Source organism: Microcebus murinus, chromosome 19, assembly GCF_040939455.1.
Source record: "Microcebus murinus isolate Inina chromosome 19, M.murinus_Inina_mat1.0, whole genome shotgun sequence".
Lineage (NCBI taxonomy): Eukaryota > Metazoa > Chordata > Mammalia > Primates > Cheirogaleidae > Microcebus > Microcebus murinus.
In genome coordinates, this window is record NC_134122.1 from 42,923,917 (window position 1) to 42,948,315 (window position 24,399).

General features: G+C 44.0%; 1 protein-coding gene across 2 annotated transcripts in view; it reads left to right on the forward strand.

Annotated features, from left to right (window-relative positions):
* The window catches only part of SLC35F3 (solute carrier family 35 member F3), a 355,820-nt gene that overhangs the window by 326,194 nt on the left and 5,227 nt on the right, over nucleotides 1-24,399 (forward strand). For both annotated transcript variants that reach the window (XM_012738244.2, XM_012738245.3), the window contains 4 exons: nucleotides 13,033-13,252; nucleotides 19,815-19,940; nucleotides 21,956-22,148; nucleotides 22,941-23,030. In XM_012738244.2, the coding sequence (XP_012593698.1) occupies nucleotides 13,033-13,252; nucleotides 19,815-19,940; nucleotides 21,956-22,148; nucleotides 22,941-23,030 (629 nt within the window). The remainder of the gene's footprint in view (nucleotides 1-13,032; nucleotides 13,253-19,814; nucleotides 19,941-21,955; nucleotides 22,149-22,940; nucleotides 23,031-24,399) is intronic.

Here is a 24,399-nt window from a genome sequence, read left to right on the forward strand (position 1 = left end):
GGGAGAGGGAAAATAGGGAAGAGTTAGCCAGAGAGTACAAAGTTACAGGTTTACAGGATGAATTAGTTCAACTATACAGCGTAGTGCCTGTCGTTACCAATGCTGTATTATATACTTAATATTTTGCTAAGAGGTGAGAGAACAACTCAGAAATGGAAAGACAAATACTGCATGTTCTCACTTATAAATGCAAGCTAAATCATGTACACACCTGGACAGAGAGGTGAACTGATAGACTTTGGAAATGCCAGAAGGAGGTGGGGTGGGGGCTAGATGATGAGAAATTATTTAGTGGGTACCAATGTACATTAATAGGGTGATGGATACACCAAAAGCCCAGACTTCACTACTATGTAATATATCCATGTAATAAATTCACACTTATTTTATTATACCCTTTAAATTTATACAAACAAAAAAGTGGCTCTAAGCCACTCTCTAAGAGTATATCTTATGTTACATGTTCTTACCAACAAAAAAGAGGGCAGGAGGAAACTTTTGGAGGTGATGAATATGTTTATGGCACAGATCGTGGAGTTGTTTTCATGGATATATGCTTATCTCCAAACTTGTCAAGTGGTATACATTAAATATCTGCAGCCTTTTGTATGCCAATCATACTTGAATAAAGTTGTTTTGCAAAAAATGTAAATATGTGACATCTCAGAGAGTGACAGTACAAGTGATAAAGAAAATGAAGAATCAAGATGCACCGAGGGAGATGGAGGGAGTGAAGTTACTGTTTTATGGACGGTGTTTCGGAAGCCTTCTCTGACATTCGGGCAGAGACCTGAAGTGGTGAGGGAGAGAACCACATGCACATCTTCCCCCAGATTTACATTTTTTACTCCAATAATCTGGGAAGCCAATGGAAGATTTTAAGCAAAAGATGGATATGGTCTGATTTATGTTTAAAAGAGTGAGACAAGGGTAGAAACAAGGATAATAGTAATCTTAGTAAGAGCTGATAGTGGCTTAGACCAGGTGTTAACAAGTGCCCCAGGCCATACTGACCACAAGAGTTCCTCAGACACATTTTGAGAGATAGTATTCTATAAAACTGTCTCCCAAACCTGCATATGCATCAGAATCTATCAGAATCTCCTAAGCATCTTTTTAAATATATAAATTCCTATGCCCCATCCCAGACGTACTGAAACAAAACCTCTGGCTTGGGGCCAGGAATGATCAGTTTGCCATTATTGTCACTTGTTTATTATCACCCACCCAGGGCCACTTCAGAAGCTCCTTTGAAGCTCTAAACTTTAGCTGCATTTATCAAAGGAGACAATTCTATGACAGAGTAAATCAGACTACCCTCTCTCTGAGAAGAGTTGTAAAAGTTGGAAAAAAAATACTTAAAAATAAAAGTTGTTTTTTTTGATGAGGACATCAGAGAGCAACCAGTAAAGCCATGACTCAGAGCATCTAGACCCCAGAGTTAGGGTAAACACAGGAGGGCAGACTTACACTTGCTAGTGCTTTGTCCTCTTGCAGAATTTGCCAGTTCAGAGTGGATCATATAAGCCAAACAGCAATCATCAACATAGAGCTTATGGTATGCATTGGACTGGAAAGACAAAACTAAGAATTCAAGGCTGACAACCTATCTGTGGTTTGAGATGCATTCAGGATCCCAAAGGAAAAGAACCCAGTAGAAAGGAACCTAACTTCCATGTGCAATTTCCCCTTGAGACATTGACTGGCTCCTAGGCTAGAGATGTTTAGGGTCAAACACAGAAAAACCAAACAGGAAAGGCATCCATGAAGGTAGACTTTAATAGTCTTGTAGTCCTAGAGAGAAAAATTAGAGTTCAAACCCACCAAGCAGGAGAGGCCCTAGTAAACATCCAGGGTTTTTAGTCAAGACCAATGAAAGGACTATGAGGTAACAGTAAGGAGAGAAAAACAGAAATTAATTAGCATCAGCTAGTCAAGTTAATTATGCCAGCCAAAAAAAAAAAAATTAAATCTACACTAGAAAAAGGTAATGTCATTCAGATCTCTACAATTTCTCATACATAGACTTTCATCAATATAAAATAACAAAGCTTGCCAGGGGACAGGACCTGATGACAAGAAAGAAAGAAAGAAAGAAAGAAAGAAAGAAAGAAAGAAAGAAAGAAAGAAAGAAAGAAAGAAAGAAAGAAAGAAAGAAAGAGAGAGAGAGAGAGAGAGAGAGAGAGAGAGAGAGAGAGAGAGAGAGAGAGGGAGGGAGGGAGGGAGGGAGGGAGGGAGGGAGGGAGGGAGGGAGGGAGGGAGGGAGGAAGGAAGGAAGGAAGGAAGGAAGGAAGGAAGGAAGGAAGGAAGGAAGGAAGGAAGGAAAGAAAGAAAGAAATTAAATGGGAATTAGAAACAAATCCAGAGATTTCCCATGTTTTGGAGTTATCAGATGCAGAATATAAAATAAATGTGATTAATAAGTTCAAGAGAATATATGAAAATAATTGGAAGAATTTCAGGAGAGAACTGAAATCTATGAAAAATAATCAAACAGGTATCCTAGAAATTAGAAAAGTAATAACAGAAATTAAGAATCTGGAGGTGCATTTAACAGCAGATTAGACACAACAAAATAGAGGATTCATCAAATGGAAAATAAGTCATTAGCAAATATTCAGATTAAGGCACAGATAGAAATAAAGGATGGAAAATTCAAAATGAGGCATAAGATACATTGGGCACAGTGAAAATGTGTGATTTGTGTATAATTGGAGTGCCAGAAGTAAAGGAGAGAGTATATTAGCGAAGACATCAAGCCACAGATTCAAGATTTATAAATACTAAGCCAAAGGAAACAAAAACAAAAATTAAAAAAACACAAAAAAACCTTGGCAGAACATAGAAAATCTGCTGAAAACCTAAGTAAATACACATTGTTAAAAATAAGCCAGAGCAAATGATACATTGTCATCAGAAGAGAAAAAAGTAAGAATTTACAACTAATTGACTTTACAACAGAAAAACTGGAAAGCATAAGACAAGGGAATTTTATGTTCAAAGGGCAGAAAGAAAATGACAGTCAACCTGGAAGTCTAAGCCCAGTGAAAATGCCCTTCAAAAAACAAATACAAAAATAAAGATATATTCATGAAAACAGACCAACACTAGAAGAAATACTTAAATGGATTCTTCAGGCAGAAGGAATGATCCAAAATGGAAACAGAACAGTTCCAGAGGGAATGATGAGCTTTACAGAGTTAAATATAAATGAATACTAAAAAGAGCAATAATAATATATAACGGGGTTTAACGATATGTAGAATAAAAATTTATGACAATAGTAGCCCAAAATAATAGTAACTCATAGCAGTATTATTCAAATTCATGCAACTCAATGTTCATCAACTGTAGAACGGATAAATAAATTGTGTTATAATCATAAAGTTAGATGCTATAACAAGGAAATGTTTGATAGAATTGAAGTGTTGTAAAGTCCTAACGTTGTCTAATAAGTGATAAAACTAACAATTAAAATATAATCTAATAAGTCAAGAATACAAATTGTAATATCTACCACTGGAAGAATAATAAAAGAATGTATTTCTAACAAGCCAATGAGGGGGGAGATGTAATCATTTTTAATTTTGATAAACCCTAAAAAGGCCAAGAGGACAAGCAAGAAGAATAAAAAACTAATGTGGCAAATAGAAAAAATAGATGACAGGATTAACCCCAGATACAGCTGTAGTTACATTAAATATAAATGGATTAATTTTTAATTAAAAGATTAATGAAAGTATAAACTGGTACAACTACTTTGGAAAACTATTTAGCATTATTTTCTAAAGCTGAAAATACATATACTTTCTGATCCTGCATTTACACTCTTTGGCATATACCCAAAATAAATGCATAACTATGTGCACCAAAAGGTATATTCAAGAATGCACATAGCAGCATTATTCATAATTCAAGCCACTCAATGCTCATCAACAGTAGAATGGGTAAGTAAATTATGTGATAATCATAAACTTAGATGCTATATGGCAAGTGAATTACTGATACCTACAACAGCACTGATGAATCTCTTCTCAGACTTAACATTGAGTGAAAGAAACCAACCACAAAACAGTACATAATGTACGATCTCATCTTTACAAAGGAAAAAATTACCTGTGGAGATAGAATCCAGCATAATGGTTATATTTGGGAGCGATAGGTAATGATAAGGAGAAGGCACAAAGGAGAGCTCCAGAGTGCAAGATATTCTATATCTTGTTAGAGGTGGTATTACATGTATGATTTCACTTTATAAGAATCCATTAAACTGTGTACCTTGATCTTTGTACACTTAAGTAAATGTATGTTATACTGTATTCCAATTTTTGTACGTTTTTTCTAAAAGGAAAGAAAATAAAACAATTTCATTTATAAGAGTATCAAAAGTAGTAAAGTACTTAGGGATAAACTTAACTAGGAAGATGAAAGATTATCATATTGAAAATTTCAAAACATTGCTGAAAGAAATGTAAAAAGACATAAAGAAATGGAAAAACATCCAATTTTCATGGATTGAAAGACTTAATATTGTTAAGATATCAGTATTACCCAGGACAATATAGAGATTTAACACAATCCCATCAAAATCCTGACAGCATTTTTTGCAGAAATAGAAAAATCCATTCTAAAATTCATGAGGAATCTCAAGAGATTCCAAATAGCAATCTTAAAAACAGGAGCAAAGTTGGAGACCTCCTTTTTTCAAAATGTTACAAATATATAATAATTAAAACAGTCTATTACTTTCTATTACTGGCATGCAGATGTACATGTAGACCAAAGGACTAAAATAGAGGGCCCATAGATAAACTCTCACATATGTGGTCAAATGATTTTCAAAAAGGGTGTCAAGACAATTTAATGGGGAAAGGATAGTCTTTTCCACAAATGATGATGGGAAAACTGTATATCTACATGCAAAGGAATGAAGTTGGTTCCCTGCCTTACACCATATACAAAAAGTAGCTCAGAATAGATCAAAGATTTAAACCTCGGAGCTAATACTATAAAACTCATAGATAAAAACATAGGGGGAAACTTTATGACATTGTATTTGGCAATATTTTCTTGGATATGACATCAAAAGCACAGGCAAAAGTAAAAATAGATAAATTGATGTTACATCGAAATTTAAAACTTTTGTACATCGAGGGATACAATCAACATAGTGAAAATGCAACCTATGGAAAGGGAGAAAATATTTGCAAATCATATATAAAGAACTCTTACAACACAACAATAACAATAAAAATAATTTAAAATTAGGCAAGGGACTTGAATAGACATTTCTCAAAAGAAGATATACAAATGCCCACTAAGGATATGAAAAGATGCCCAACATCACTAATGATTATGGAAATCTGAATCAAAACCACAATGAGATATTCACACCAATAATGATGGCTACAAAAAAAAAAAACCCACAAAATAACAAGTGTTGGTGATGATGTGGAGAAATTATCAATAGATCCCTTGTGCATTGTTGGTGGAATTTAAAATAGTGTAGCTGTTATGGAAAACAGTATGGCAGTTCCTAAAAAAAAATTAAAAGTAGAATTATCATATTAGTTAGCAATCCCACTTTTGGGTATACATACCAAAGAATTAAAAGCAGGGTCTCAAGTTTGTACATCCATGTTCATGGTGGCATTATTTGCACTAGCCAAGAGTTGGAAGCAACCCAGGTGTTCACTAATGAATAAATGGTTAAACAAAATGTGATATATTCATACAATGGAATATTATTCATCCTTAAAAAGAAAGAAAATTCTTACACCTGCTACAACATAGATGAAACTTGAAGATATTATGCTAAGTAAAATAAGCCAGCCATAAAAGGATGAATACTGTATAATTTTCCTTATATGAGATAACTAGAGTAGTCAAATTCAGAGAGACAGAAAGTGGAATGGTGGTTGCCAGGGGTTGGGGGGAGAATCGAATGGGAAGTTGTTTAAGGAGTTTTAGTTTTGCAAAATGAAAAGTTCTAGAGATTGGTTGCACAACAATGTGAATATATCTAACACTACTGAACTATACACTAGAAGTGGTTAAGATGATAAATTTTATGATATGTGTATTGTATCACAATTAAAAATTTACAAGAATTTTTTTAAAAGAAAGAAGGAAAGCAGAGAGAAAGAGAAAAATAGAAGCATAAGACTTTAGATTCAAACTTGGCTGCACATGAGAATTATCTGGAATTTTTTTAAAGACAGCACAGTCACATTTTAATGCAAATTTACAGTAACAAAATAAGCATGACTAATGTTTCATTTATGTATAAAATTCCAAATAATGTGACGCCTCCAAGATTTTAAAAGCTAAACAAGAATCACAATATTAATCCTGGGAGGCCAAGTGTACTATAAATGCCAGGTGGCAGTGTTAACGTTAGCTGGCAAACAGAAACCAGTGCTACTGTGTGAAAACTAGTCAAGATTTGTAAATTTTGAAGTATGGCAAGTTGTCAAGGATGTATCCCTCATGTAAACTACACCATTCTCTACAAAATCCCAGGCCCTTCATTGGACAGTATGATTGAAGATGTCTAGGGTTGAATCCAAGCAATCATATTTTTAAAAGCTCCCTGGGATTTTTAAGACTGATGGTCTATGCATCATTGCTTGAAAACCACTGTTCCTCCATAAAGGAATAAGTGTATGTATTCTGTAAAAGATTATTTATGAACACATGTTATGTGCTAGGCTCTGAGGACATAAGATAATGCAAAAGTATGACAACCACACAGAGCTTATGTTCTAGTGAAGAAGTCAGACAATTAAATAAGGTGCAACTATTATACAATAAAGTGCAATTACAACAAGGGTCCTGTAATGCTGTGACAAGGAGAGCAGGGAATTATGGGAACACATCAGGGAATTATGGGAACACATCAGGGGCGCTTCACTGCAGGGGATATATGAGCTGATACTCAACCAAAGAGCTTGGCCATTTTCCAAAGGGAAAGCGAGAGGAAAGGACCACCTCTCTGAGTGTAGCATGGAGAATGGAATGGACTGGATTGGAGAAGGGACAACGGTGAAGAGAGAAGCTTGATTAGACCCCAGGGGCAGTAGTCCAAGTAAGAGAGGATAAAGGCATGGGCCAGAGAATAAAATATTTAGGAGAAATAATCTATAGGCCTTGGTGATGAATTGGATGTGAAGAAGAAAAAGAAGAAGTTAAGAATAATTCCCATGTATCTGGCATGGATAGAAACATGAATCATGGTATCATATAGGGATTGACGTGGAAGACATTGAGTTTATTGGGGAAGACTGAATTTGAGGTGTCTGGGGCTGTCTAAGGCGAGGATAGTATCAGATGAAAGAAGTGTCCTGACTGAAGGGTCCTCAGCTGGGCTTTGAAACCGTGACAGTAGATGACATGGCCCGGTCACTGTTTATAGGGTGAAAAGTAGAGGAACAAGAAGAGAGCCTTAAGAAAATACTAAAGTAGTCTTAATGGAGAAAGCACAGAAGGGGGTGGAGAGGTCAGAGGAAACCCAGGGCAGTGTGGTGAGTCGGAAGCCAAGAGAGTGTTTCCGGGGGGAAGAGTCGACAATGCCAGAACCTTCTAGGAGAAAAACGAACACCAAAAGGTGCCTATTGGAATCAGTGACCAGAAGGTCCTTAGCAATTGGTCTGGGGTTTGGGTGAGTGTAGGGAGCAGACACTGGACTATGTAGCTGGAGAGTGAGAGAGTCAAGGTCATGGAGAACCTGAGTCCAGGTTCCTATTCTGAAAAGTTTGGCTACAAGAAAGCAGAAGAGAGGAAACGGGGCAGGTTGGAAGGCTGGCTTTTCTTGGGGAGTATGTTAAGACTGGAGAGGCTTAGACATATTTAAATGGTGGTGCGAAGGATTCAGAAGAAAGAGGGTGTATCATGGGAGTATTTATTGAGGAATGAACCCAAGTTGCAGGTCTGGATGTACTGCTGATATATTTTTGAACTTGCACAAGCCTTTTAATCTAACTGGGCTGCAACGTCCTGCACTATGAATTGTAGGGCTTCTCTCTATATATGGTTTTCAAATTGCATTTCTCAAAGCTTCCTCAGAGCTCCCAAATTTCAGCTTCAACCACAGCGACTTGACCTCTTTCTTCTGTGTTTTTAATTAACTTTCATTTTTAGAAATTGAATGCACGTACGTACTTTGGAAAAATTAAATAGTAGTAATAGAATCATGGTAAAAAGCAGGAACTCCCTCTTGCTCCACACCTGCCTACTCTCAGCCACCCTCAACTCTTTTAGATACTTTCCCCTGGTATGTATGCCAAATTAGCCAAATTAAATTTTTATCTCAGTGTTTCTTAAATAGACAACCTCTGATTTCTGTCTTACCCCACCTTTCTTCCCCTGATTTCGTTCCTTCCAACGTAAGGACATCCCAATTTTTGGTTAATAGCGTTCACAGTATTATAAGCACACATATGTTGTTCACCAACTCTGCCTCCTTTTGTGAACAACCTGTCATTCCTCCTGCTGGCAATATTTGCTTCATTCACCTTGATTCTCGTGTAATGATTATTTTCTAAACATTCCACCATCTCAAAAACCTATCAATATTTCCCCTGTTCTTGCTTAATCACAAGACTTCCCTGAAGACTCCCCTCTCAGAGCCTTCTGCGGTCCCTGGTCTTCTGGTGCTGGAACTGGCTTTCTCTCTTGCCTGGGTTGGAGCCTGCCTGCCTCCCACTGCTAGGCCTCCTTTCCCCTTGGTGTATTCTCTGGTTTGGGGACAACCTCTCCTCCCATGGCTTGAGAGCCAATGTCATTGAGTCCTGCCTAACTGAAATGTCTTATTCCACCCTCACCTTTGATTGACAGTTGGCTGGTGATAGAATTCTGGCTGGGGAAAAAAAAAATCTCTCAAAAATGTTAAGGCATTGTGCCATGATTGTCTAGCTTCTATTTTTGTTGTTGAGTCATCCAGTGAGAGTATGATTTCCTATCTATGCCTTGACCTGTTTTGTTTTATTTCTGTTGGGCACTTCTAGATCTCATCTGTGTCCCTTTGTTTCCCAAGGACGTGCCTTGTTGTGGTTCTTTCTTCAGTCATTTTCCTCGGTACTTGGTGGGCTCTTGCATTGTGAAGACTCACGTCTTTCAGGTCTAAGAAATTTTCTTGAATTATTTATTTTGTCATTTTCTCCACTTCATTTATTTCTCTTTCCTCTTTCTGGTGGACCTTTTAATTCAATGTTGGACTTTCTGGTTTGATCTTCTGATTTTATCTTCTCTCTCTTTTATGGGAGATTATTTTGACTTTATATTCTAGCTCTTCTATTATTTTTTAAAATTTGGTTATACCCCGTATTTAATTTCTAAAGTTATTTCCATTTTTCTAGTCATTAGTTTTTGTTTCATAGATACTATTTCTTGTCTCTACGAGGATATTATCTTCCCCTGCCCATACACACACCTGTATAAATCCTACCTATCCTTCAAGGTTCTGCTCAAAACCTACATATTTTATAAGGCCTATGCAGTCAGCCCAACTCTCTCCACTAGACAGTAATGCCCTAGCATTATTATATTCCATGCCATCTAATATGTGATTCTGTTTAGGCTTGTACTGATTCCTATTGAGGGATAAGTCTTATCTCTCCCATTGTATCATAATCTTCTTAAAAGCAGGGACTAATCTTGGAAATTAAATGTAAGCTATTAATTTTTAAAATTTAATAGGAGAATTGGGGTATAAAGTCCAGATAATCTCCAATAAAATAAAAGAGAAAAAGAGAGGGAAGGAAAAAAGAAAAGATAAAACTAGAAGATCAAATCATAAGGTCCAATATTGAACTAAAAGAAGCTCCAGAAAGAGAAAGCAGAGGAAAATGAAGTGGAGAAAATTACAAAAGCAATAACTCAAAGTGGTTTTCTAGTTTTAAAAAAGCTTACTTAGTTTAGAAACTATTTTTTCTGTGTCAGCCATAATTCCTTGTCTAGAATTGTGGTATAACAAGTGTTTGTTGATTTGAATTAAAGGGAAAGACATCCTAATCCCACCAAGACAGACTCTCCCAGTTAGGATTCTTTTTTTTTTTTTTTTTTTTTTTTTTTTTGAGACAGAGTCTCACTTTGTTGCCCAGGCTAGAGTGAGTGCCGTGGCATCAGCATAGCTCACAGCAACCTCAAACTCCTGGGCTCAAGCAATCCTTCTGCCTCAGCCTCCCGAGTAGCTGGGACTACAGGCATGTGCCACCATGCCCAGCTAATTTTTTCTATATATATTAGTTGGCCAATTAATTTCTTTCTATTTATAGTAGAGACAGGGTCTCGCTCTTGCTCAGGTTGGTTTCGAACTCCTGAGCTCAAACGATCCGCCCACCTCAGCCTCCCAGAGAGCTAGGATTACAGGCGTGAGCCACCACGCCCGGCCAGGATTCTTTAAAGAGTACCAAGAACACAAGTATTTGTCACATCACGTAAATACAGAACTTACAAATTTTTATAATTTTCCTATCTATTGCATGTTTCTTTACATGCATAATTGAATAGCGGTAATTCAGTGCTTGTTTTTATTGAGTCTTCCTTGAAGCTCACAACTTAGATTTCTTAGAAAAAAAAAACATACCTTCTTTTCTCGTTCATATTTCATTGGTTTATGAAATATTTAATTGACATTACCAAGAACAATTGGCACAAGCAGGATTGGAAACAAACACCTCTAAATCTTGGCTAGCATATGCCTCAACTGGTAGGAACCAAAGGGCTAGGGTGTGCCAGACAGTAACTGCCAGCCTTGGGCCTTCAGCCTGCCAAGGGCATCAGTGGGCATGAGGAATGAAGGACATTAGACTGTCCAATCAGTTATGTGGAAGTCAGTGAAGAGAGCATCCACTCCATTCCATTTGTATGCCAAGAAGAGGTCTCTGGCAGAAGTGGATTTGTGTTCATCATCTCTCTTGGGTTCACTTGCAATCAAGGGCATACCTAGGCTAGCCAGCTGACAGAGCTTAGTGCACAGCCTGTGGTCATAAAACAGCACAAGGCTCGCTGGCCCAGGGAGCCAGTCATCTTGGTCTCATTAGAACCAAGGTCCACCAACCTCAGCTGTGATCTCCTGGCCATGAGTCCTCAAATGGCCAGCTGAGCTCCTCCAGGCCCTGAGGTCCACCCTTTTCCATCTCCAGGATGGGATTCCCACCTCCCTCCCCATTTCTAGCAACCTGGGCATCAGTATCAAGCTGATACTGTCCATGCCCTGCCCCTACTACAGCCATCAGGCTTTGAAGGAGTCAAATGCAGATTGTCAGAGACAAAGTAAACTGTCCAGTTAGCTTTGGACGGCCCCTTTCACAGCATGAATTATTTTTTTACCCTTTTGGTCATACTCAAGGGACCAGCATCACTTTATAGCCACCATAATCACAAACACGAAGGAAGCCATGCTTCACGATCACTGTCCCTGGGAGAACAAAGACTGTACACTGTTTTGCACACAGGGGCTTGAGAAAACCCCGAAGGACATGCAGCTGAAATACTGCATGAAAATGACAAGGCAAACAGAAATATCAACTGTTAGAATTGCATCTGTATGAAACCAAAATGGGATTGATTCAGCTGAATTGGTTTCATGGCAAATTTAGCTATTTGAATGTTTTACCTGGTGCTGGTTTGTGTAGAAGTCACATAGGACACTAAGCACAGTGAAAGGTGGCAAAACTGTCCCTATGGTCTACCAAACGGTAAGTGTGTTTCTCCTCTGCCAATCTCCCAGGCTCTCATGCCTTTCTCTAATGAGTTTTCTCTTCCTTCTACGGATCTCCCATGGTTGAGTAATGAACAGGGGCAAATTCCATTTTAGATTGATAGTAAGAACAGATAATAAAGTCAAATTAAAAAATCTTACCCAGTCCCCTTTGACTCTTGTTTTTAATTTTCCTCCTTTATCTCTGCGTTTTAATATAAAGTGGCACAGGCTGGAGCTATTCCCACCCCCTCAGTGTGTTGGGTTTATTCTAGTGATGTCTTTCCTTTTGCTCTCATGGTGGTTCAGTCAGTCCTGAGCTGAGTCTGCCTCTGAGTCGCTGACATGCTGAGTGCCATCCTGGCTGCCTTGCGTCACCCATGGTGGCCACGAGCCTGGGCAGGGACCCCTCTAGGAGCAGTGTGTCCGCACCCATCCATCTCCTTGCCCGGCTCACCAAGCCCAACAATGATCTTCATTCCCTGACAGTCAAGGACACCGGCAGCCCTCTGTAGACCCAGCCCCTCACCGCCCACCTTCTCCAGGCCTGTGACCCCCACGGCCTGCTCTGCTTCCTTCTGCGTGTGGAAGATCCATCTTTCCCCTTAGAATCAACAATGGCATTGAAAGACATTCTTCTACCGGTGCTTCCTCATCTCACCCCCTCTTAAGACTCTGAACTCCTGCATCTCCTTACTCCTCCTGTGCTAGGTAGGCTGTTAGAGAAGTGGAAACATGAACTTCCACGTGGTGGAATGATGTGCTCTAAAAATGGCCTCACGGAGAAAATACGTAGAGAGTTAGCACTGTTCATATCATAGCCAAAATGTGCTAGATATGCCCAAGAAGGGACTCCCCCTGCCTGATCACAAAGACAATTCCAATTTGGGTCAAAATTAAAAAAAAAAAGTAAGTGTTTCTTCAAGTATCCATCCTTCTCCATCACCACTTTCTTCCCCCTACAAAAAGGCGTCAGTAGTGACTTCCTTCTCTTACTCAGTGAGTGACAGAATGCCTCAGGCAGTCACCCTAGAATTGGGCCTTCAGGTCAGGTGACCCCAATATTACCTTCAGTGTAGAACCGTCAATTCCAAACTTAACATGGACAGAAGGAATAATCCATGATGTCAGATCACTGTACAACATTTTCTTCAATGGACTAAAGCAATAGGTTGAAGAGCTTTAATAGAAAGATATTTATTAAAAATAATACATAAAAAGACCCTGCCCCTTCCTATGTTTGCTTAAAAAAAAAAACTGGGTATAGGAAAAAAAAATGGTCTGTCTAAACCCAAGAATATAATAACACTGCCTCTCTTTCCTTGTTTTAGGGAATGCTGTCGATTTTTTGGAGACAATGGCTTGACTTTGAAGGTGTTTTTTACCAAGGCAGCACCCTTTGGTGTTCTTTGGACACTCACAAACTACCTGTACTTACATGCAATAAAGAAAATAAACACTACGGATGTCTCCGTGTTGTTCTGCTGCAACAAAGCTTTTGTGTTCTTGCTCTCATGGATCGTTCTCAGGGACAGGTTCATGGGAGTGAGGGTAAGTTCCTTATTATCTGTCTTCCTCCCTCACTCAGTCATGTCAACCAAAACCTGCCCATTGGCTTGCTTAGCTCCGTGTGCTAGACCATGAGCATAAGCTGCTGACCACTTGCCTTCCGATTCGCAGCAGAAAAGGAGCCCAGCAGAGGCCCGCTTCTGGGTGTGCCTTTCAAACCTTCTTGCTTGCAAACCATACCAGACAAGCATTCATTAAAGCACCTTTCATTTCAAGCATTTCAACAAGCATTCCCTAAAGTGTGTGCCAGCCGGGGACCCAGCCCGGCAATGGCGACGTGCTCCGCTCTCTGTGTGCTCATGCCTCTCTCGGGGGGCTTTCCAGGCTGCAGTGTGTGGCAGGACTGTGCCCTGCAGCCTGGAGCTTTCTGCTGACACTGTCCCTCTCTGATTAGGGGGTGCGTGAAACTCAAAGGATCCTCAGCATCCACGCATGCGTGCGGTCTTGGACCTTTGCCCGGACCGTGTGTGCGCGGCCAAAGTGAGCCAGATCCACTCATGAAAAGCACGAGCTGTGGAGGGCCAGTTTCACTTCCTTCCTGCCACGGCCAAAGGGGGAGTGAAATTATATCCCTTGTATTACCTCTCATTTACAAATGAGACTTAGTCAATCGCATTATAAGACAGTCGAATTTAGCTAGTCACATTTCATAACAGTTGTATGAAATAGGATAAGTGCACTATTAAATATCAGCTGACATACGGAAGGGTCCCGCCCTGAATGAAAGGAACAGGTGGCATTTATTATATAGCATGGACAGAATCTTGGTGACTTCTGCCTGGCTCCCTCTGGTGGCCATGAGCTGCTACTGCCCCATCCTCACCTTGTCACAAACCAGTACAAAAAGAGCATTCCGCCAGGCAGCTAGTGCTTTTGTAGTTAGAGTGCCTGGCTTACTCCTTCTCTTACAAAGCTAAGAGCCTGTGTATGGGCAGTCCCATTAAAGCGAACCACCCCGCAGACTCCTGGCCCTTTACCTCTGTCCTTCTCTGCTTGTCCAGAGAACAATGACATCACCCTTAATGGTAGCTTCACGCCCACCTAAGTTACCCAAACAGCGGTGGGGACATGAGTCAACTGCTGAGTTGTATTTTTAGCTTGCAGTAGGGGGAAAGTTTGTTTTGAGATTTAGTGTTAATTTTGGAATAAAAACTCACTCCCTGTGCTACCACCCAGGGAAACTTCCAGCAAATAAATGGTCTAATACATATCTGCAAGAAATGCAGGTACTTCCAGCAGCAGTCTGCCCGACAGCCTGCCTGACCCGACGCTGAATGTCCTGGGCCCCGCTGCCCCTGACTCGTGCCCTTCCTGACTTTATTTTGGTGCAAAGAGCCAAGAGAATTCATGGAACATGTTGGCATGATTCTGATGTCCTAAGCAAATTCCAAGTGAGACCCTGTTACTGGAAAGAGAAGTGTCAAGGTTAACTCTGCTTCTAGCAGAAAAAAAAAAACAATTTTTTTGAGGTTAAGAGAAGAAAGTGTTGGGGGAAAAACTTGAAATACTCTTAGACTCATAGAGAGCAATATGGTGCTTCTAGATCTCTTCGTCACCATACATGGATAAAAGGGTCCCTCCAGCACAACATCCCTGGGCTATGATGTAGTCTGGCCATGCTGGCCACTTGATTGGTCAGGTCTGTGCTGCCCACTGTGTACTGAGCAAAGTTTGTGTTGGCGCTAGGCTGGCCCTGAAATGAAGCCAGTGTTGGTGATGGAATTGTGTAACTAGCAAAGCACTGTGTAGGTGCAGGTCTCTCTAATAATCATTCCTCCTCTTAGACATATGTGGCAGATCATCTAAGGGCTTCCCACTGCAAGTTGTGGTGGATTTCCTTCTTCTTTTCATCCAGAGTTCGGAGAGCTAGCAAAATCCAGGAGACACCAGCAGCTTGCCAGAATGACTTAAGGTTTCCCCTTGATAAACAGATGGAGATTTAAGTCCAAGTTAACGTCTAATGGGTGCATGGGATCTCTCCAGACTTCAACCACAATGCTGGGTTAGCTAGCACCTTCCACTGGCTAATTTCCAAAAGTTGTGGAGGACTGAGCATATGAGCTTAAGAGTCATGCAGACGTAAAAACCATGAGGAAGGCTCAGCCTAATGCTTGTGGAACAGATTGCATGGGAGATTTGTGCTATTAAGGCAATTACTCAAGCCACAAGGGCTGCGGCTCCTGGGAGACAGGATCAACCTGTTCCTGATCAACAGATTCAGGTCACACCGACAGATTCAGATAGAAGCGAATGTGTCTTACGATGCTGGGGAGATCCCGGCCACTTGCGACGTCAGAGGGTGAGAAGCTGTAGGGGTGTCTGCTTGAAAGGAGCCCAAGCTGGCCTTGTGTCACCGTGTGACACTCTTGGGCGTGCTTTTTATATGCGTCCGGGCTCTCCAGGTCAGGAGTTCCAGTGCAGCGGCCAGATCTTGGCTCTAGATCTTGGCTTCTAGATCTTGGCTCTACTCTTATAAGCTGTTGGACCTTGAACAAATTACTAAATGTCTCTGAGCCTTGGTTACCTCATCTTTAAAATGGACAGAATATTACTACTCATCTTATCGAATAGTTGTGAGAATAAAGTAAGAAGATGCATGCCTGGCACACAAACCTCAATAAATGTCATCTTTCCTCAATGCTGCGATTCTTACTATTCCTTCTCATTTGGAAGGGGTTGGTGGATCAACCCAGTTCTTCTGTTGGCAGTGTCAGAAGCAGATGGACACTTAGGGAGGCAGTTTCGTGTGGCAAAAACAGCAGTAGGATGAGAGTGAGCAGAGCCACGTGTGCAGGACATGAACCACCCCCAGCCTCCATGTCAGGGGACATAGATGGTGGGATTCTCTGATTGCTCATAACCCCCCCATCCCCACAGTGAGGGCTTCCATGCCAGGAGGAAAGAGAAGAAGGTGAGCTAGGAGGTCACCCACATGGGTCCTCAAACCCTGGCAGCACATTCCCGGGGACTGTGAGTTTTTTCCAAGACCTGTTTCCCGTCTCAGATTCTAGCTGATGTTTCCAACAATTGGAATGTTTTCAGTGTTTCAAAAGAGGCCATCCCTGAAGGGTCACCCCAGTGTGGGGACCTGACTCCCTTCTGTGCGGGGAGGGGGGGCTGTCCCCTGCAGCCTGAGCCCAGCACTGGGCAGGACGCAGAGCACAGGGAGCCGGTGGTGCTCCCAGCCCAGGCCCCTCTCCACTCTCGGAAACACGAGGGTGCACAAGAGGATCACTCGGTTCTCTCCACACTCTCATATTCCTCGAGTTGAGGAGAGCAGTCCAGAAGCTGGGAGGGAAAGAGTCCGCTCAGGCCGGGCACGGTGGCCCACACCTATAATCCCAGCACTTGGGAAGCCCAGACAAGAGGATCCACTTGAAGCTAGGAGTTGGAGACCAGCCTGGGCAATAGCAAGGTTCCATCTCCACACACACAAAAATAAATAAATAATCAGTCCTTTTTTTTTCCTTCTGTAAAACTGCCCCAAACCGTGCAAACCTAAAAAGCATCCAAACGGGGTTCTGTTTGGCGGAGAATGTGCATCGCACCACAATTTTTGCAAGACTAGAAAGGAACAAGGAACCCTAGTCCGAAAGGCGATTAGACTTCGTTAACCTCCTTGTCTGCTCTGCAAGGCTCAAGGGCTCCTTCGCCTTCCCTTTCTGCCTCACCATGGGGTAGAAGCAGTGCTGCCTCGGGGGTGAGTGGCGTGTCAGTGACTAATGGCTGGGTGACTGGGACTCTGCCTCCAGAGCCCTGGGAGGCCAGTGGGGATGACAGTGGACCTCACCACACCAGGTGAGGACAAGCAGATGCCACACAGCAACATCCAGGCCTGTGTTTCTTCCTTGTCTCTAGCTAGTTGTTCCCAAGACCAAATAGAGATGGTGGCTGTCACCGGTCTGGGTCCTTGTTTTAGGATAGTTCAGTGGGGAGTTTTGGGGTAGGGGGACAGGAAGGTGGGGGAAAAGAGAGGCCTGGGGAAGTGAGGGTAAGTCCCTATCCTTGTTGCATGCTCAGACGCAGGGCCTTGCCCAGGGGCGCCCAGAGGGAGGAGGTGTGTGTGGAACTTGTGGACAAACTTGACCGGCCTTCCTAGAAAGCTCATTTTAGCACAGGACTAAGCAAGGAAATGCTTTCATGTGAAAACCAGGACACTTAGATATGTTCGGACGTAAAATGTGAAATATGCACTTTTAAAAGATAAAACTGGAATCTTCAAAGGAATTATGGGGTGGGGAAGAAGGACTCTTGGGCTCTGTCCCCCAAAGCTGCAGGGCACGTCTTGAATCTGCTGTGCTCTGAGAATTTGGAGCAGCCACCAGCTTACGTCTCACCACTCAGGTCAGGTCCCAGCAGGGCTGCTGCTGCCCAGAGAGTAGAGAACCCACAGCCAGGTGTGTCAACCCTGTCACCTGTGGCCTGGGACCCCCAGGAGTAGACCAGGAGGTGTGGTGGGCAATCACCGCCCCAGCTCTGCCTGCCCAATAAACCGAAGGGGCGGCATGGGCTGCTCTGATATTTGTCTCCTCGGCTGACCGAAAGGTCGTTGGCCAGCCACAGTCTCGTTTCCTACCCCCGCCTCCTCCCCCTGCTCTTCTGCACAGCTGGGGCAGAAGCTTTTAGCCGTTTATTATTTAATCAATAGAGAAGAGAGAGGAAGAGGCTGGAAATCTGCCCATCAAGTCTTCAGAAAAATAACCCCTTGTCCTCCTTCATTTCCTCAAACTTCAGCCCAGCCATAAGTTTGGAAAGACACAAGTACCTTTGGAGATGCACCAAATCATCTGAGATTTTGCTATCTTCTTCCCTCTCTTCTTTCCTCTGTTTCTCTTTCTTTCTCTCGCTGGTCCCTCCGATGCCTAGCCAGGCCGAGCCGTCCCTGCAGCACCCTTGTGCTCTGTATGCTCCGGAGCAGAAAACGCCAGCTTTTTTACTTTTCTTTTTCTTATTCTCTTGCTGGGTCGGGGTGGGGGGCAGGTGAAATTCACTTACTGTCTTGCTCTCTCTGTTTCTTTCTCTTAATGAACAGTTGTACGCAGTACATGTGGCATTTGCATATGAAATATATGCATATTTGCATATGCATGACGCAGAACAGTGCATTAGAAATAAGTCGCTAAACCAGAGAGAACAAGTAGACAGATTGGGCTGGGCGCTGCTCTAGCACATCATAACCATCTGCCCTCTCGAGGCCTCTGTGTTACGGGCATTATATAGAAATAGTGCATGAGGCATACACTAGAAGTATCTAACTCAGACATACTGTGTGAGATTCAACCACATTACTTTTTACTACTCCAAAAATTTTATATTTGGACTACCCTAAGAGTACACGGTTGGCAACAGCTCACTATGTGAAATGTACTTTCCTGTACCGACTTTGCAAATCAGACAGACCTGAATGTGTGTCTCTGCTCTTTCACACAACAGCTGTGTGACACTGAGCAAGTTATGTAACCTCTCTGACCCTAGGTTTTCAGGTCTATAAAATGAGGGAGAATGACAATATCTACCTATTTGGAGGCTAAAATGAGAAATATACAGAAAACACTTATCCTACAACCACTCAGTAAATCTTAGTTATCTGGTATTGCTGTAGACTGCTGAAGCCAATTTTGAGTGATCTGTAAGAGGGATAAACTCTTAATAAATCCAGCAGCCGAAACTTCTGCTGCATACATTTGTTCTGCTGACAACACCCCCTCCCCACCTCCCACCCAGTGACATTTATGCAGCTCCATGGCTATTTCGGATAGGTCCTTGTGTTTGTTCTCTGCGCTGGTGCATTCTGCTCCTTTGGGAAATAGTGTCCCAGGAAGTTTATCTCCTATTTACTCTGGCAATTTCACTTTGCACAACAGCAGTGTGTGCTGTCCATGAAGCTGTCCATCCCAGCTGAGAAGTCGGTATCTGGACGACGACAGTATTGAGGGCGGTTGCTAGGGCTGGGGTGGAGGAGGCCTGTGGCCGCTAAGGGCAGGAACTGCACCTCCAGGGTTAGGACATTGTGGGTAGCCCTGATTGGCAGGTGGCCTTATGGCAGGCCTGCAGCTGGCATGGAAAATGGGGATAAGATCTGCTTTCCCTGTTGAGATATGAAATACATAAAGCCAAGGTCACTTGAGCTACTTTCAGAAGGTGGGGATAGAACTCAGGTCATTTCCAGGTGCTGCTCAGGGACTGTCTACCAGACCTCGTCATGACCAAATAACCTGCGGGTAGAATTTTCGTAACCACTTCTCCTCCAGTTCCCAAGAACCCCAGGACTGGCCACCGCCTGACGCTAAGCCACTCCTTGCCGGGGGAACTGTTCCCATTTCTTCGTCCACGCCCAGCTTTGCTTAGTGCCCTTTGAACAGTAGCACAAAATGTAGACGGGGGCCAGCCTTTGCCTGTTTCTCTCCCAAGGAGGACTGAAAAGGAGACTCCACCCTCCCCCCACACGGCTGAACCCCACGCGTGTTTCCAGCTTGTTGGCACGTGGGTGGTCCACCGGGCTCCCCGCCGCGGCCCTGACCGCTTTTCTCTTCCGTCTGTCCAGATCGTGGCCGCCATCCTAGCCATCGCTGGCATCGTGATGATGACCTACGCCGACGGCTTCCACAGCCACTCGGTCATCGGCATCGCGCTGGTGGTGGGCTCCGCGTCCATGTCCGCCCTCTACAAGGTACGCGCGGGCGCGGGGGCTCCGAGCTTTCCTCCCCCAGGGCGCGCGGCCCCTCGTGGCTGCTGCCTTACCCCGGGGGGCCCGGGTGGTGCCCGTGCTTGAAGCCAAACGGCTGCTCTCGGTGCATGGGCAGATGACCCTTCCACGAGGCAGCGCGGAGGCGTGTGGCTGCTCTCGGTTCTGGCTCTCCAGACCTTTCCACCCGCAGCCAGGTACGCGCAGCACTTGGGACAAACAGCTGGTACCTGCTGGGTTGGCTGAGTCAGGTTCCCGACCTCACTGTGTAGACGGGAACCGGGGGAGGACCAGGGCCCTGCGTGGCTGGCTTGGGGTTTTGCTCAGCTGAATCCCCACCTGTGGGACCTGGGGCGACCTGAGACTTGAGTGTCTGGCTCAGCTTTGTCCTACAAAGCTTCACCCACGTGCTTTCTGCAGCCGCCAGGGCTCAGTAGGAATCTGTATACATTTCAAGCACTGCCTTGTAGGCTAAATAAATAAAAATGCAACTGCTACTATGAAGATTATAAAATATTTTTGACAAAATGTTGGGAACCATTGGAAGGCACTTCCCACCTGCAGGTATAAAGGAAACAGATTTTTATTTCCACACCAGCGTCACTTGCTCTCTTCACCCCCTACTCCATCAAGCCCTCTGGCTGTGCCCTCCCCTCCCCTCCCTCCTCCTCCTCTCTCCTTCTCCTGAGATCCTTAGCAGAGGATGCAAATATTTTCAGGTCTCCGAGTTGGGCAACTGACCTGGAGGTTTCAATGAGAAATGAGATTTTGGCTTTGAGACTTACCAACCCTTTGTGGTGGATCCAGACAGGAGGACAGAGAGAATTAAGTACTGTAGAAAGCCATAAGAAATAGCATCTTTTCCCAAGCTCCGTGAGTGCCTTGCATTGTGGTTTTTGGAGAGAAATAACTCTAGTTTCTTATCTGCCATCAGTTCCCTGCCCTTGCCCCCCACAGAGGAAGACACACACATCATTTTTTCCCCTCGGGAATGCCTCTCACTGCGGGGACGTGATGATCTAGCAGCATTCTGAGACTTCAAAGCCACTGTCCAAATGCAGAGGATATTAAGAAGCGACACTCCACTGCACTCGGCTAGCTGTGTGCTAATCACGGGCAGAGAGCATGCAGAAACGCAGTCCATGCACACAGTATTCCGTGCAGGTTTCTGTCTCTGTCCCCTTGACTGCCTGCAATGAGTCCAGAGGGAAGGCTAGGTGGCAGGCTGAAAGCTATTTCTTTCCCTTCCCATGCTTCCTGCACATATGCGAGGCAATACCTGAACATGTTGCACAATGGCTGAGCGAGGAGGAAGCAGAAGTGGGAGGGACAGCAATGCAGAGACTCAAACCAGACCACAGGTCCCTGGACTCAGGTGCCCTGGGGCCTTCTGCATCCCTGAGCTCTGCTCCTGTCCACTGCCCCTCTCCTCCTGGCCTCCTCCTGGCCTGCCAAGCACCTGCACTGGGGTACAAACAAGAACAGGTGCAAGAGAATAAATGTTTGGTGCCTTCCACTAAAACCCACACCATCCCTGGAATGGAGGTGATGGGATGGAGCAGAGATAAGCACATCTCTCCACCTTTGATTTATAGAAAATGTCTTTGCAGCCAAAGCCCCTTTTCTTGGGGTCGATGGTGTTCAAACTGTGTTGTACAGGGTCATAGATCCATCGTAGGGGTCCCTAAGAGAATGTGTCATCATGGCACATATCTATGATTTGTGGTGTCATGAGCACAGCACAGACAAATCCAACCCAGAGCGAAAACCTGTGACTCTTGAAGATGCTCTGTGCGTAGCCCGAGGAGCTCTCCACCGCCTGGTTACTGAGATTTGAAAACATGTACAGATGGGCGCAGTCCAAACCCGCCCAGTTGGCCTGGACCAGGCCATCTCTCCTGTGGGGCACCGCCCGCTTTACCAAGTGAATTCTTCTGTCCTTGCGTCAGGTTGGGAGCTGGGATGAGCCTTCATCTCTCCTCCTCTGCTTTCTCCTGCAGGTTTTGTTCAAGCTCCTCCTGGGCAGTGCTAAGTTTGGAGAAGCCGCCTTATTTCTGTCCATTTTGGGTGTGTTTAACATCCTCTTCATCACCTGCATTCCTGTCATCCTCTACTTTACCAAAGTGGAATACTGGAGCTCTTTCGCTGACATTCCATGGGGAAACCTTTGTGGATTTTCAGTTCTCTTATTGAGTAAGTGGCGATCGCCCTCCCCACCCCCCGCCAGAAACCAGTGACCGACAGGGGACACCCGCGCCCTGAAGGAGAAAAATGGGGTTTATTGTTATTCTTAACTTCCCGTTGTTTTTTAAGATCTTTGTGTTTCGATAAGTAGTCTTTGAAATGACAACACTGGCTTCTAATTCCAGAACCAGAGTCAATGCGGTGGCAGCAATGGCCACTGAGGTGTTCTGCATGTCACCCCCTGGGAATAGCATGGCGGGGAGTTGGTACATTCATGCATGCAGGTCTCTCGGAACGTCACCTGATAAGTGTCAGTGTTCAATGAATGCTATCCACTTTCATTATTATTAACATCATCATCGTCTCCATTTCTCCATGCAAGTCCAGTGTTAGGCAGAAAAGCAACCGAGGAGGTGCCTCACGCAGTTGCTGTCTAAAAACACACATCCCAAAGCCCTTGCTCACGGTTTTCCCGAAGCACAGAGGTAGCAGGGAAAAGCAAAGCTGCTAGGCTGGCCCCAGCCCCATTTTCTAGCACCTTCTCACTGCTTACCTTTTCCAAATTTCTGTTCCCTTCTTTAGAGCTCAGGGAGCAGAAGGCCTGAGTAGTCAGAGTGTCTGTCCCTAACCCCAAGTCCTGGAGCCCCCAAAGGAACCCCAGGTTCACTGAATCAGAGGAAAGGGTCACTGTGATTCCTGTGACTCCAGCCGCATCAGAGAAACCAGGGTCAGGCAGACTGGCAAGGAGGCAGAGTCCAGGCAGTCGTGAGTAACACCCATTTCTTACGTTCTCTATTTCAGCATTCAATATTGTATTAAATTTTGGAATCGCTGTTACGTATCCCACTCTGATGTCTCTTGGAATCGTCCTCAGTGTACCTGTGAACGCAGGTAAACAAACCTCTATGGCTTTCTCTATCTGCTCGTAAACACACACGCTCACACATACACACACTTGCACACTCACAAACACACACGCTGTCATACACTCTCACGTATGCACACACACACTCACACACATCCACATCCACACACATCCACACACTCTCACATCCACACAAGTACACACACACATGCACTCACACATGCATACACACATGCACATACACTCGTATACACATACTCTTAACATATACATTCACATATATTCTTGCTGTGCCTGGTATAGAATGCATGTTAAACCTTCTGCAAAAAAAAAAAAGCATTTAGGTAAAATATTGATGTGTTACGTATGCAATATTTTTTCCATGATGGATTGATTTTTGTGTACCACACCTAAATACAGAATGTCTAAAGCCATCCCAGTTCTAACTAGTGTGGGGAGCAGAGATGAATGTCGTTAGTATTATTAATAAATGCAGAAAAATTAAATGGCAGAAAATAATTTCTGCAAGTACCTTGTTGGGGGAGGAAACGTGGTCAGGGCATGATGTGGGCACACGCTGACAAGCTGCAGAAGCGGAAAGAACAAGAGAGAGGGTGCTCAGGACCTTACTTCGTTTTCCCCGGGGACGCGTTGCCACTGCACACCGTTGACAGCTCTCGTGAAAGCTTGTCTTCTCCTGCCCCTCACCACCTTCCTTTTCCTTACCCACACTGGTTTGAATTTGGGGTTTTCTTTGCAGAACCCGCCAGCCTCACCCCAACCTCCCTGTGCATGCTCCTCTCAGTCGGAAGAGGGCTGCAAATGCCTCGTCCCCAGAACACTGGCGCCACTGTCCCCTGGCGCAGCCTCCTCCAAAGCCACCTCCCCCATCCTCCCATGCCCAGGCCACCAGGCTCTGCCTCCCTCCCTGGGAGTGGCTGCCTTTCTCCTGTTCCGTGTGGCGTTAAATACACCTGAAAGCACAAGCCATGCAAATCTCCTTTCCCGAGCCTTTTCCTGTGAGTTGGTTTCTGGCTGCTCCCATCCCACATGTGCTGTCTGTCTGTCCCATCATCATCCCGGTGCTTCCAGCAGGACTGCCTCTTGGCAGTGGTGGGACAGACGCCAGGAGAGCAGGCTCAGGCCCAGCACCACCACGGCCCACCTGGAGGCCGGCAGTGCCAACTCATCAGCTCTGGGCCCGGCTTGTCCCCCCTGCAAATGAAGGGCTGCCTGCCCTTGCTCCTTCGGTTGATACGAGAACCAAATGAAATAATCTATGGGACTTTCTGCACTTTAAGATGCAGAAAGCACCCAAGCTCCTGGATAGCTGGTAACGAGAGGTCCAGACACTGCGGGTTTCTGAAATATAACTGGCAAACATGCTCCCCTACA